Here is a 14,616-nt window from a genome sequence, read left to right on the forward strand (position 1 = left end):
CCGGATTCCGGTGAAAAAAAGAAAAAACTCCAGTATATAAAAAATAGGGTAAATAAATAACCCCACCACCAAAGGCATATAGTGTGGTTGATATTTTGAATTAAGCCAGATACCAGGTCATTTGATGTTTATACTATTATATGGGCCCTACCTGTTTTCTCTTGATTGGGCCTAACCCCTATCGTGGTTCAAATATAAAAGATTGCTAGCATGTTAACAGTTGTAAAACTATGGAAGCAAACTGTGTAGAAGTATGTTGTTTGGCCTGCTTAGCCCAGGGCCTGTGTTTACAGGCAAAGGATAATTTGAACATCAACTAACTCAAACTCCAACCAGTCCAAAAAGCAGTAGTTTAACTTAGCAAGAGTGGGATGTTGTCTCTTGTTCACTGTTCTGTGGTGAATTTGGTAATTTTTTTTCTATTCCACCCTGTTCTACTAATAAGCTAAAAGGTGAACAACAGTATCTACCTGTTTATTCCACATTTGTTGTCGAGGTATTTCGGCTCTGATTTGGAGATGTATAGGGTTGCAACATTATCTTTGAATCTTTTTTTTTCCTTTGGTCGAGTTACTGGCACTCTGATTTCGGTGTGAGGGGGCAGAGGTCTGGGGCGGGGGGGCCTGATGTCCTCCCTCCTGTGGCTCTCAGGGTTCTGGCGACAGGAAGAGTGAGGTTGCAAAGTCTGGGAGGGAGGCGGGAATTCCTTCGCTAAGATATGTTGTTTGGCTTTTCTCCTCTGGTAGACTGCTGTCTTTTAAAAATAGTTTGCCTAAAGAAGTATTCCTTTGGAATTTCTTGGGTTACATTATCCACTTTTGCAGGACCATGCTGGGAGAATCTTTAAATTTTAAGGAAATGAAGTTATGTAGTACATAAAATATTAGTCGCTTCACCCGTTTATAACAAATAATGACTTGTTGCACTTGGCATTGCATATGTTTTTTTTGTAGAAGTTTTGGAACTGTTTCAGGGATGTTTACCTGATGAGTATAGATATTTCAACGTTAGAAATGTTCACATAAAATCAATTAATGAGAACTATTTGCTTTAATCCTTGCTGAAGAAGGCAAAGGTGTAGTGATTTTATAATCTTTTGTTATTTGAGATGGGAAGAGAGATTCTACCTGCATTTGATGCTGATGAAACCTCAGGGTCTGCATGTAATATGTCTGTATGTTCAAATCAAGTTTATCGTGTAACAGCACACTTTTTGGTGTGAGGTAGTTCATCACTTGAAAAAAGATGGTGACCAATCAAATGCTAACTGAAAAATGTAAATGTCTTTCCTTCTAAAACCATTTACACAAATGGTTTAGCTTTTTCTATGTTTATCACACCTATGAATGGAAAAGCCTATTTGAGTTCAGTGTACATTTTAACTATTTTCAATGAGAATATAATATTGGGTTTTAAAATGCATGAAAATACAGTAATTCCTGATGCAAACCCGTAACCTTCTACTCTCAGTAATTGTTTGGGTTGTCATATACCCTTCTATATTATGGAAGAAAAGGTTACCCTCAGTGAGATAATGTGTGTTGATCCTTATGAATATCTCTTAGTAGCTGATAGACTATTTCTGTGTTGCCTCTGTTGATGTACAATATTAAAGTTATTTAATAGAAAATTGACACCTACAAATAATGTTGCTTTTTTAAAATATAATCTTCATTTAGGCTTCGATACAGAAGGTTTATCATCTGCAGTTTGGCCAGGAGGAGAAACGGAAGCTCTGACACGCCTCGAAAGGCATTTGGAAAGAAAGGTAATGCTCAGTCAAAGAAAGTATCTGGTTATCACTTCATGTTTTATTCAGAAATTTGATATTTGTAGAATGCACTAGCCAGGATGTGGATTAGTCTCATGGACTAACACATGTCCCACAGATTAATTCTATTAACTGAAAAGTAAAAGAACTCAATGGTCCCCATGCGCGTTAGTCAATCAATATCATTCTGATTTATTGAACCATACATCAGTAACAGTTACAATAATAACATCATTAATGCACCGTTTCATTTATCCACAAATTACTTTGTGTGTTGAAACAAAACATTTATTTTATGTATTTGGCAATACTGAACACCCAAAGCTGTGTCAAAAAAAAAAAAATCTAAATGTGATTAAGTCTAAGAGCCCTGGGTTCTTATTATTGACTTTTTTATGAATATCCCCAAGCACTTTCAAGATTTCTCTCCAACAGTGGCTATATGAGAAAGTAAGAGATCCTCATAAAATACCCATTTTCAAATCTTTAACTACAGGAAAGTAGCGTTTTGGAAGGAAAAGTTTAAAAAAAAAATATTCTATGCTTCCCAGCCTCACAGAAAATTTGTGAGCCTACTTGCTACTTTCAACATTATCATCAGCAAATCACACTACCCGGAGATTGTAATACTTTCGCAGTACTGCTCTTTTAAATGCTTCTCCTTAGTAAAGAAGTTAATGGCCCCATATTCCAAGCGTGCCACCTCTTAGGTCTTATTTGCAGCCAGCCAGATGTCCTGTTCCATTGCAGTTCCCCTGTCTTCATCTAACCATTTAGTTATTCTATTCTGCTTTATCCTCTTGGAAACATTTAAGAAAAACACCACCAACATCACCCATTCCACAACCAAACAGTCTAAACTGAAATTATTTTCTGCTTTTTTATCAACAGACTCCAGCTTTTACTCCTTACTAGATGCTGATCGCATGATTAAAAGCATTATTCAAGTCAAATTCTCTTGCGACCACCATCTCCGGCCCTTTGTATCTTGGTGGAACCAACATCTTAAGCTCGCCAAACTCCCCATAACTGTTGGCAACACTCGTGCCTCTTATCGTGCTACCAAAAATCTACATTTCAAGTACCTGCAGCTAGGAGCTGTTTAAAACTGTTCACTCCATCTCTAATTCAGAGTCCTCCTCTAATTTCTCTGAGCACTCGCAAAAGTTATGCAACAACTTCTCCACTTTTTCTGTACTCTTTCTCACCCCTGCTCTCAACTCATTTCCTACTTTGGCTAAAGTGTGAGGGGCTGTGCAGAGGGTGCAGAAATGTTGATAAAGCTTGATAAGGAATCCCTACTAGCCAGCGAACAAATACTGTTTTGTAATGCATGAATAATCATTTTTGAAAAGCAATTACTGATAAAACTGAGGTCATCCTGATCAATGGTAAAAACAAACATCCTCACTTCTCGGTCAATAAAGTCTCTTTATTCAGATCAGGCTTTTCTTCAGATGAGGCTACTCAAATACTTCTACCTTTCCTTGTTGTTGCGTAATGATGACAGGTTGTACACACATTCATCTTTAAATGCTTTGATTACTGTAATGCTCTCTACTTGACTTCTCCTTTCTACTTGATCCAACTGTCTTCAATGCATTTAAAATGGTCATGTTAGTCTGATTTTCAGTTTTCCCTTTCATACCCATACTACTCCCTACCTTCAGTCATTGCACTGGTTATCAGTGGTGATTGTGAAGTCTTAGTGCTTGGCCTGATGGACTTTTCATAAAACTGGTCCTCTATTTTCAAAGCTAGTGTTCCCATTCATCTTCAACCCTTCTTCTCTTGTCCTCCTCTGCCAGACTGGTCATGCACCACCACATCTATTTGGGAGAGAACACATTTTCTGTACTTGTTGCCAAACCTTTCTGCTTTTAATCAGATCATTCCATTTTCAGAAGCCTTAAAAATCTTTCTTTCCTCTTCTTAAATTCACTCAGTATGTTTGTTACCTGAATTCTACTGTGTTACCTCTAGCGCCAAGACGACTTTACAAGTAATCATACACTTTACAAATTCAAATACAAATATAAAAGTTAAAATGTAGTGTCTTTTAGGCAGGTGTTCACTTTAATGACCATTTTTTTCTTTTTGTCATGTAATCTACTATTGCTTTTTGTTACTTAGGTATGCATTTAAGATATAGATATAGTCTACAACAGTAAACTTAAACACCATGGGGTCTAACTTAGCAAGGCATTTTGACATGTTTGTGCTGTTTTTCATAGATCCGAAAATTTGATGTTTGTTAGTCATGGTGATGTCTATCACTGTGCAAAGGGTGCGTGTAATGGGCAATGCTTCAGTCATTTTGACTTGCTTTGGATGGATGTTTTGGTAATCTTCCAATGAATTGCACTCTTCAAATGTAAACATTTCCCGAAACAACTGAAACGCAAACGTATTGTTGACATGAACAGTTTCGGCCCAGCAGGGTCCAACGTTTGATCCATGCCATGTTTCAGAATGACCGCAGACTATGTAAATGAGTTCACTGTATATAATTATTTTGTTTAATGTAGATATTGTGAACATCTGGCACTAACCTAACCCTTTTAAACCTACATTGGACACCCTTGCTCTGGACACCAGCCTGGATTGATCAATATTTGAATACCTTCTTTATTGTATTTATAGGCATGGGTTGCAAACTTTGAAAGACCTCGAATGAATGCAAATTCACTTCTTGCAAGTCCTACAGGACTGAGTCCCTACCTAAGATTTGGGTGCTTATCATGCCGCCTTTTCTACTTCAAACTAACAGATTTGTACAAAAAGGTAAAATATAAATAACCTTTCATTATCATTAAATAACACAGTGTTGTAGAGCCTTTTTTTAAACTCCATTTGATAACGCTTCTTGTAATGCTGTTATTCTATATTTTAAAGGTAAAAAAGAATAGCTTGCCACCGCTTTCCCTCTACGGACAGCTTTTGTGGCGAGAGTTTTTCTACACCGCAGCGACAAATAACCCCCGATTTGATAAAATGGAGGGAAACCCGATCTGCGTTCAAATCCCTTGGGACAGAAATCCTGAGGCGCTCGCCAAGTGGGCGGAAGGAAGGACAGGCTTTCCTTGGATTGATGCTATCATGACTCAGCTGCGCCAAGAAGGCTGGATCCATCACTTGGCACGTCATGCGGTTGCTTGTTTCCTGACAAGGGGTGACTTGTGGATTAGCTGGGAGGAAGGAATGAAGGTACATCAAGCTCTGAATTCCTCTTGCGCATGTTATTCTTACATTTGCAAAGAAAATCCTATCAAAATTAATTCAATTGATTGCCTGTAAGTTTCTTCTGAATTGCCTTCCCTCTGTTTAGCAGTTATATTCTGTCAAATCAGTTGTTTGTGGTAATAGTAAACACTGGTTCGCTCCCATCTTCGGAAGAGCAGAAAGCATGCACCTGGTCATGCCTAAATATTTCTGCTTTTGTGCTGCTCATTCTCACTATGCAGTCTGAGTGCTCTGTCCATTAGATCATGTTCTTGGTAATGTGTTTTGCTAATTTGATTGAAAGTCTAGAATGAAAGTGTGTATATTTAGTCTTCATATTTGAGTGCAACATATTTTATGACGACGGTCTACCTACTCAGCCAACATTTGGTATTTCATTTACAATATGTGTTTATGCGGAATATCTAATTTGCATGTGATTCACCATATTCATGGTAATATTGAATTTCCCTCAATTCTTAGTAACACTGCACGTGAGTCCCCACTTGTCCAGTGAGACGTTTCACATCCCTACCTATGACTATTCAGAGAATGGTAAACAAAACTTGGTGTCCCTTCCAACTAGAAGCAAGAATATACTCCACCAGCTGCATTTCTCCCATCCCCTTTTTTGTGATTGATGTAATGCCCTGAGTGGTTAGGGTGTGCCCAGACGTGGGTCTGTTGCTCAAACTTTGCCACTGCAATTAAGCTACACGAGACTGATGAGCCCCAATCAGGGTAAAACTGTTCCTGAGTAGCTTGTGTTCCGATTTAGTGGGGACCGGGCTTGGCAGTTCAGGCTGGACTGTTCCCATTAGAGAGGGTCAAGGCTGATTTGCATATGACTGGGTCCAAACAGAGGTGGCACAGATTGGGATGCCGCCCTTACTGATTGCCAGTAGCTGAGATTCATTTCACCCACCTTGTTTTGATGCCTTAAGATTATGTTTGACAGCAGGAGCATTTACATTGTTTATTTTATGTTGAGGCATTTATAGAATTCTGAGTCTCCAGGGTCCTGTTGGTGACTTCAGGGGCCTCTGACACAAGCAAAGAGAGAGGGAATCTACTAGTTAGAAGGAAAATAACTCAGAAAAGAAGGCAGGGGAAATTGATGGGTCTTTTCATCTCATCAGAATGCTTACTTAAAATTGCAGCCTGTTGTTCTTTTGAGCCTATATATATAACATAAGTGCGCATAGAAGCTTCTAGGCATCGACGGAGAGCAATTCTGTCTATACGGAGAATGCCCCAAGTCTTGCGATTCAAGGGAGTGTTACTAAAAGGCATAGGCACAGTCCTTGAACTGTATCCTGATGTCCAGCAAAGAAAGTTAGGCCATTGATTTATGGCTATGCATACATTTTCTTTTTATTGTCTGGTGAGGATCCCTATAGACGTTTCTGCCTTTGTACTCTGGAGTCCAGTGCAGAGCAAATGTATGTTTCATAGACAGTGCTGATCCATGGGGAGAACTACTGCTATGCAGCAAGTAATGCATTCCTCTGTTTCACTGAATCTTTTAACTAAATATAATATGGTCTTTGACTGTTAAAAACTATTCCCTGAACTATAGGTATGCCTTAGATCACCTTTATCAGCAATATCAATTTGTCATAACCTGGTTATGTTTTTGGAAGTGTCGATACATGCTGTTCACTGATTTTGTTCTGTTTGTCAAAGGTTTTTGAAGAGTTGCTCCTTGATGCAGATTGGAGTGTAAATGCTGGAAGTTGGATGTGGCTTTCCTGCAGCGCTTTCTTTCAGCAGTTTTTTCATTGCTACTGTCCTGTGGGTTTTGGTCGACGGACTGACCCTAATGGAGACTATATCAGGTAATTGATACAGTAGGTTTTTGAGTTAGGAATACACATTGGAGCAGTAGATCTACAATTCTACTTGAAACATAAAATTAGGTCGTTGTAGGGCAGGGCTAGTTGGATTGATATTGTGGTAAAATATCTATGAAACCTATCATGGGGACTCAGTAGTAGTCAGTGTATTTTCATAGATATATGTGTACCTTGTGGTAGTTGAACTCAAGGTAGTAGCATAATACCCCAGTTACAATTTGTATTTTTTGTGCTGTGAAATTGTGAATCTATTAGAAAACAAAACTATCCAGAGAACAACAGAGCTGTATTCATAGGGGGGCTCCTTGGGATATCACGTGGGATTGGTTACAGTGGGGTGGGATATTCATTAGTGGAGAGTCCTATCCTTCAGAGGTGTAGAGTTCACGGAAGAGGTGGGTTTAATTTCCTTTCTGAACTGATGGAAGGTCGGAAGGGATGTTGACTGCGATGTTGTTCCAGGCAATAGGTGTCTTTTACTGTAAAAAAGCAAGTTATTAATTATGCTACTTGTCCATTAGAAATCCGGTATTTATTTTTTCTGTATGTGAAGTTATGATTAGATGAAAATACTTCTAGATGTGAATTGAATGTTATTTTTCCATTTAGACGTTATTTGCCTGTTCTCAGAGGATTTCCTGCAAAATACATTTACGATCCATGGAATGCACCTGAAAGTGTTCAGAAGGCTGCAAAGTGTGTTATTGGGGTAAATTACCCTAAACCAATGGTGAACCATGCAGAAGCCAGCCGCCTGAATATTGAAAGAATGAAGCAAATATACCAGCAGCTGTCACGCTACAGAGGGCTAGGTATGACGAGGAAGAAAATAGGTCATATGTTTGGCCAGACCGGCCTTATTGAGATGATGTTTACAAAATATTGTAGTGGACTGCATCATTGTGAGTGGAGAACAATATAAACAGTGCAGCACTACTTAAGAATGTCCTACTTGATGTGGTCTTCATATTTGCTATGTGCTGATCATTATGCTTTTTCTCTGTTCATTGCAGTTGGAACTGATTATTGTAGTTTATGTTGGGAAAACTCTCTTGAAAATCTGTTTGCCTGCAGACCAACTCTTTTGTTCTCTTCTCTGACCTGGTTCACCACTTGCTCACTTTGGAGTATAGAAATGTACAGTTGATCAAAGTAGGAGAAGTACTTTCCAACCTTCTTACCTTCTTCACATTTATTATAATCTCTCCTTGCTCATTGAAATATTTCATAGAGTGGTGTAGATTAAAACCTACTCTCAAGAATAAACTGTACAAGATGCACAAAAGTGTTGCATTGGAGGATTAGTCTCTGACAAATCCTGCAATACTAAAGGCACTGAGCCAGTCATGCATTGTGCAGAACTAAAGTTAGTGAATAGTACAAATTTATAAGAGTACTTTAACATCGACTTCACCCAACGCTTTTAGGACACTTTCTAATACTGAATCGTCCATCTGTTGTTTTTAATGCAGCATGGCATCTTCAAGATCAGGCGAAGGAGATGTGGGTGTCAGATCGATTGTTTTATGCGTGCCGAGCCCCTTAATATGTTCAGGGTGAGGAGAGGGATTGCTATAGATATGAAGAAGTCATTTGGGAAAGGCTTCCCTGAAGAATGAAGTGTTACAGACCTTATTGAATGAGGCCAGGCTAGTTGAGGCTTGCAGCTGGGTGGCTAATAAATTCCAAAATATACTCCTGTGTATCTTGATGGACTTGATTGTGTGTTTTGATTTTAACTGTTCTATGCTGTACATCTACAGACTTGCTGAATCCAAGAGGCTTGGTGTGTACTAATGTGAGGATCAATTCCCAGGGGTACTTGCGCTCATACACCAGGTCCTGATACGCTTTCACCTTGAGTCACAGAGTCTTCAGTTTGATTCTCTGTGCTTTGGAAGGCAAATGGGAGATTTAAAGTCCTGATTTATCCTTTAGTTTTAGTTCTAGTTTAGGAATTGTCCAGCTGCTTGTTTTCTTTTTTTAATTTATACATTTCTTTCTAGACACCTAAGGTACAGTACTCCCCATTTGAAAGTTTCTGGTCTGCACAATGGTGTAACTATTTGTTGCAAAGGGGATGATTGCACTAAATATGATTTCAGAGTGAATTGTATACCCAACAAGCCTTCCCTCACCTCTTCCTGTTACCTGCTATCTATCCCTCCCTGAACAGGTAATCTAACATAAAAATGTAAAGCACACATTGTGAATTGCTCTGCACAGGTCATCCAATTCAATCCTGCCATTTTTAGTTGACAACCTTTCCAATTCATGTTAAGCTTCTGAATACCAAAGGAACAGAGTGCATAATTAGAAACAATATTTAAGTAAGCAGATCAATCAATGAAGCAACATCAGGCCTTTAGCTTTCAGAAGTCTACTAAACAAGTGGCTCATTTGTGGTATGCTTCACTACAAAATGTAATAGGCTACTGGAGTTGTGTGGATATGGAGGACCACCTGGTGCAAAGTAATGCTGCGGGGAAAGGCAGATTATGTGGCAAAGTGATGCACATGGTGCAGCATGTTATGCAATTGCAGGTAATGCAATACAGAATATCCCAATACTAGTAAACAAATAGACTTAACAAAGTAATCTATACACATGCAGCAGATTCTATTCAAAAGATTATTACCCAAAAGTTGCTGATTTTGACTTTTATAGAAGCATAGGAGCACCAGCCTACTAACACCATGCTATGTGTTATACCATACTAATGAAATAGTTAGTATATAAATACCATGTGGCACTTAGCATAAAAATATTACCTGTGCACATTTTTCTAACCAACAATGTGCCCCATCACAGCAAAGGTACCTGAAAGTGCCTCTTTCGAACATTAAACAGTACTGCAATACATATGGCTTGTGTAAGTCTCTCATTAGGAGCCACGTTAAAATTCAAGCTTCAGACCATGTAAAGAGTTGTACAATTTTTAGGATTGCTGAGAAGCTGTCATTTAAACCTGTAGTTTCCTACAAAATGAAGTGAAGCATTATATGACTGAATCATTCTTTTCACCATATTTGAATTACAATGACATATGTTGGGGGTTTGTTGTCTGCAGCAGAGAGTTCCCTTTAGCCAGTCCCCAGATAGTTAACACCATCAGGGCAGATAGTTTATCTTTTCAGGGGCTCATTATAGGTTCTGTGCAATCCCAAAAGGTGTTTGATCACTCATTAAATATTGATACTGCTGAGCGCACTATTTATCAAATGCTCTACAACCTCAAACATCTTTTTTCTGCATCTCTGAGATAGTACATCAATACCATATTTTTACTCATTCGTCTGAGACGCACATGCTCAGAATGTGTATTGTTTATGCCTGACGAAAATCATACAGGGTATGGTATTGCTGCACCTGTTATTTTTACGATTGAGGCAGGACCACCCATTAGAACCTGAATTGTGATTAGTGAGAATATTTAATTAGACTCTTCCTGCTTCGATTATACAATTTGACTTTTTTTTCACTTCTGTAAAGCTATGTTCTGCTCACTATGCAGTCTCCTTAGGAATCTTTGATACATTTGACATTAAAAAATGTTAAATAAAATATGCTAACTATATGCCAGATGGTAGATTTTTGGGAAGGTGGCATAGCTGTCATTGTGCAGAAAATAAAGAATTGTGGAATTCCTGGGGTTCAAACATTCCATGATAATCAACAGATTTCACATAAAACAGGTAGACTTCCTTCACTGTAGCTTATATTTGTGGCATTGTAAATTATATATGCATTTTTTTCAATAGTATTTCTATTATACTTTCAGGCCTACTTGCATCTGTACCATCGACTCCTAATGGGAACGGCAATGGGGGCCTCATGAGTTTCTCACCCGGCGAAAGCATCCCTGGTTCTACCAGTGCTGGAGGTAAAGAGATGACCCTCTTTCTTTAAAATTACAGTCATTTATTAGAGTTCTTGAAGACTAGAGAAAAGCTTGTCAAGATTAATTGGTATACAACGTTTAGCACGCATTTGCTACAACGCACTACCATTACAACGCAGGCATTACCACGCATACCATTACAACGCATTGCGCTGGGGGGCGCTCTAAGATAGGGAATAAGTTTAATTTTATATCCAACACCTTCCCTAGTGTCCACGGGGACTGGAGTTGAAATATAAAATTATACTTACCACTATCCAGCACCTCAAAGCGCTATGCGTGTAACGGTATTCGTTGTAAATACCGCGTTGTAAAGGTATGCGTGGTAATAGTATGCATGCTAATGTCATACATCCAGATTAATTTATTGTATTTCTTTTCTGGATTAGTACCTTTGGGCCTGATTTATTTGTTGGCAGAGAGGGAACTCCGTCCCAATGCCAACAGAGTTCCCTCTCCGCCAACATAGTGTTCCGCCTGTCCAATTTAGAAGCAGGCGGACCATATGTTATGTAGTAGATATATTCCACTTTTTTGTTACTGTCGATCACGGCCAGGCAAACCCTGGCGGTAAGGGACAGTAAAAGAGAAATAATACCACGTGGCCATGGGAGATGACTCCCATGGCCGGCGGGCAATTATCTTTTTATTTTCAACGGCTTTTTTTCATGAAGGATTTCTTTTTTGTTAACCCCTTCGATGCTCATGACGGAACGGTTCCGTCATGAGCATCGGTCGCGCTGTGCTCATGACGGAATCGTTCCGTCAGGACCACACCCGCGAATGGAATGTTCAGCACCAGGAGAGAATCTGCGCCGCAGGCAAGGTGTTAAGTTGTGCAGCTGTACTTGTTTACCACACCTTCAAACCTCTGACTTGCTTTTTTCATCATCATCTTCATGAAGGAGCTTCATAATGTTGTCAATAAATAAAGTTCAATTATTGCTGCATTTAACTATCGAACAATCCAAATTTATTTAGGCTTTTTCATGATTTATTTATTTGTATTTAATTTCAAAAGTAGAAGTACAAATGCACGATGGCCCTGTGTTATGCCTCTTGATGAAAATTTCAGATCATATTACAAATGCATAATAATTTTTAAGAAAACAGTTAAGGATATTTTGCACCATGTTTAAGAGCTCAAAACCGTACATGTTGGAGACCTAGGGATTACCTGGGTTTAATGTCATGGATGTATTCTTTCTCCTTGAAAAGAGTTACTATACTTACCCTCCCTCTTTCAGACTTAAAGCACTTTTGAACTCCATGTTTTCGATTCCGTCCTTAAACAAAGCCCGCTGTCTTCACTTAGTAGATGAAATGAATGTGTGGCAGCTGTTGTGCCACATTACACAAGAGCCCATCTAGATTCGCTGCCTCGAAATTAGACTGTTGGTGCTACAAGGCAGGGCTTGACCACCTTAAAGATGTCTGACTCTGCCTAGAACTCTGAGCTGCCTTGCTCTAATGGTGTTTAATTACCATCGTAGCCATAGTATCAGAACGATCAATTAGATGCACTCGATGACAGTTACTCACCTTCAGAACGTGAGGAAGAAGGCACCAGCTCCATCGTCTCTTGGGTGACCCAAGGTACAGCCTCTCATTACCAGCATGATCCTATGTTGTACATTCAAATTCCACTCGGCTTCTGTGACCAGGCTTCGATCACTCTGATCTGAAGGGATGGAAGTCATCTTTCTTCACTGATATCTCTACGAGCGGCAGGCATTGTTCAGAGACTACGGAACTAATACATGTTACTCAACCTGTACCTTACCTTTGTTGCGGCGATGGCTTTAACCCCTCAAGCTTCCTTTGGCAGTCAGGGATCTGGTTTCTGAACCCACTCCGGCGTACACCTAGCAATCTCTACAGGGCCTGGACATTTAACAATCCTAGTTTCCAGTGTACGCTATTTTCTATGTCACCGTTGACAAAGAATTGGCCCTGTGAAGGGCTCGAAATGGGAAGTAGACCTGGCAGAAGGCCTGTGACTCGGTAGTGTACAAGCTGGGCCCTTTGCAGACAGCTTAAAGAGGATATTACAATCCTCCTGTCTAACTTTTTTGACTATATGATAATGCTGCATTAAGGCAGGTATGATATTTCATATCCTCATTATTCACACAGGTAACTTGTGTCTATTTCCTTAACATTGAATGCATACAAATCCACCTGTGTGTGCTTTTGTCAGAATCCATATGTATTCTCAGACCTATATTTTAAATCGAACCCACTCTTAGTATAACACCTCATGTTTGTTTTGAAATCATCCTATTTTATGTATGTCAACATTTCTGAGACAGCTCCTCTTTGCAGAGCCCTCTCTGATAATTCCGAAGAAGACAGCAGTTCACTTTGAAACCTCCTCTATAAGGAACTCAGTGATGGATATACTCTTAAAAGAGCACTCCTCCCATAAAAGAGCCATGAGTGATACAGAAATGCACGCTTCCATGGTGTCAGACAATGAATGCATACACAATGACATTGCCTCTTTCAAGTCTCGATTGGCCCTAATAGACTGATGCCTAATATCTGTCCAGGTTCTAATGGAGCCAATGTTTTTGATGCATTATTGGGGTCAAGAAATGTGAAACCTCATAGGAGAGACATAGACTTGAATGATCGAAGCCATTGAAACAATATGACGTCCTGTGCCCCTGCAAAGGAAAAGCAGAGCAAAATGTTTTGCATTTTACAATGCTTCTTACCTGAGTCGTTCAGTCAAACTTTCTCTCCACCAGTGGAGTTTCAAAGAGCATACATGATCCACTCAAGATACCAAACCAGGACGGATTCTCCACACCCAGTCATGGCATGCCTGCTCACGGATCAACAAGGCAGGCAAGCTATACTTGCAGCAAAGAAGCTTAATGGCTTTTGGGTACCTGAACTGCTACAGTTTCATATCAACTAACTTCTCACTGGGAAATCATGCCAAAGAGAAAAGCTTTTTGGCTCGTCATCCGATGTTAAAGAGATGGTCTATCTGGTATATCATTTTGAAACCCTATGGTGGTAACTGTAGACAGTAAAAACAGAGAATCCCTAGATTCAACAGCAATGGAGTGCCCCACATGCTCAAAGAGAAACAGACTGCAAATATATTAGAATGTAACATGAAAGAGTGGAATTGGTCATGAGATACTGGGGCAATAAGGCAAAGTCTAAAGCAGGACTTAAGAGACTTGAATACGTCAGGGTTGCTGTTTAAGAACTAAGTTTAACCCCAAAAGAGTGGGTTTTCCATTACTTGAATGCGTGGCTCGCATGTGCAATGTCCCTCTCTTACCTGACTGCTGAGAATATTGCAGAGTTGAGGTCTTGGAAAGACTCAACTCAGCATCTTATTCATATATTGTGTTAGTTTACACTTTTTCAGTATTCAAAAAACTGCATTTTAATAGTAAGTTTATGAGTAAGGACACTCAAATGTCGTGTGTAGAACTCCTCACATAGAAAGACAGGATAGACCTATGGAGTTCTGGAAGACTACTGTACATTTTGCACCTGTTTTCAGACGGTGTGAGTGATCAGTGTTTTGTAGTGCTTGAAATATTGATTTCTGTGTTGTCGTGTAGCTCCTAGGAATCCCCAGGACCTACACGTTTTGGATGACCCAAACTGAGAGCTTGGTGTCTAAACTGGTTCCAGACACCCCCACAGGATACCTCAGCAGTCAGACCAGCTAGCTCAACAGTGCCACTACCACCACCCTGTCTCTTACAGTGGTGGTGGGTAGTTTCTGGCAGCCACTGAATATGACACCCCCGATTTCTCAGGGATTGTGGCAAATAGTACAATACTTTTCACTCAGCCACTCGTGCTTGCTTAATCTCCGAAAATACACAGGATG

At 39.6% G+C, this 14,616-nt stretch overlaps 1 protein-coding gene across 2 annotated transcripts in view; it reads left to right on the forward strand.

Annotated features, from left to right (window-relative positions):
- The window catches only part of CRY1 (cryptochrome circadian regulator 1), a 126,803-nt gene that overhangs the window by 59,526 nt on the left and 52,661 nt on the right, over positions 1–14,616 (forward strand). For both annotated transcript variants that reach the window (XM_086921610.1, XM_086921617.1), the window contains exons 5-10: positions 1,680–1,768; positions 4,415–4,555; positions 4,667–4,978; positions 6,680–6,831; positions 7,459–7,661; positions 10,632–10,733. In XM_086921610.1, the coding sequence (XP_086777736.1) occupies positions 1,680–1,768; positions 4,415–4,555; positions 4,667–4,978; positions 6,680–6,831; positions 7,459–7,661; positions 10,632–10,733 (999 nt within the window). The remainder of the gene's footprint in view (positions 1–1,679; positions 1,769–4,414; positions 4,556–4,666; positions 4,979–6,679; positions 6,832–7,458; positions 7,662–10,631; positions 10,734–14,616) is intronic.

The sequence above is a fragment of the Lissotriton vulgaris genome, chromosome 1_1, assembly GCF_964263255.1.
Source record: "Lissotriton vulgaris chromosome 1_1, aLisVul1.2, whole genome shotgun sequence".
NCBI classification, from domain to species: domain Eukaryota; kingdom Metazoa; phylum Chordata; class Amphibia; order Caudata; family Salamandridae; genus Lissotriton; species Lissotriton vulgaris.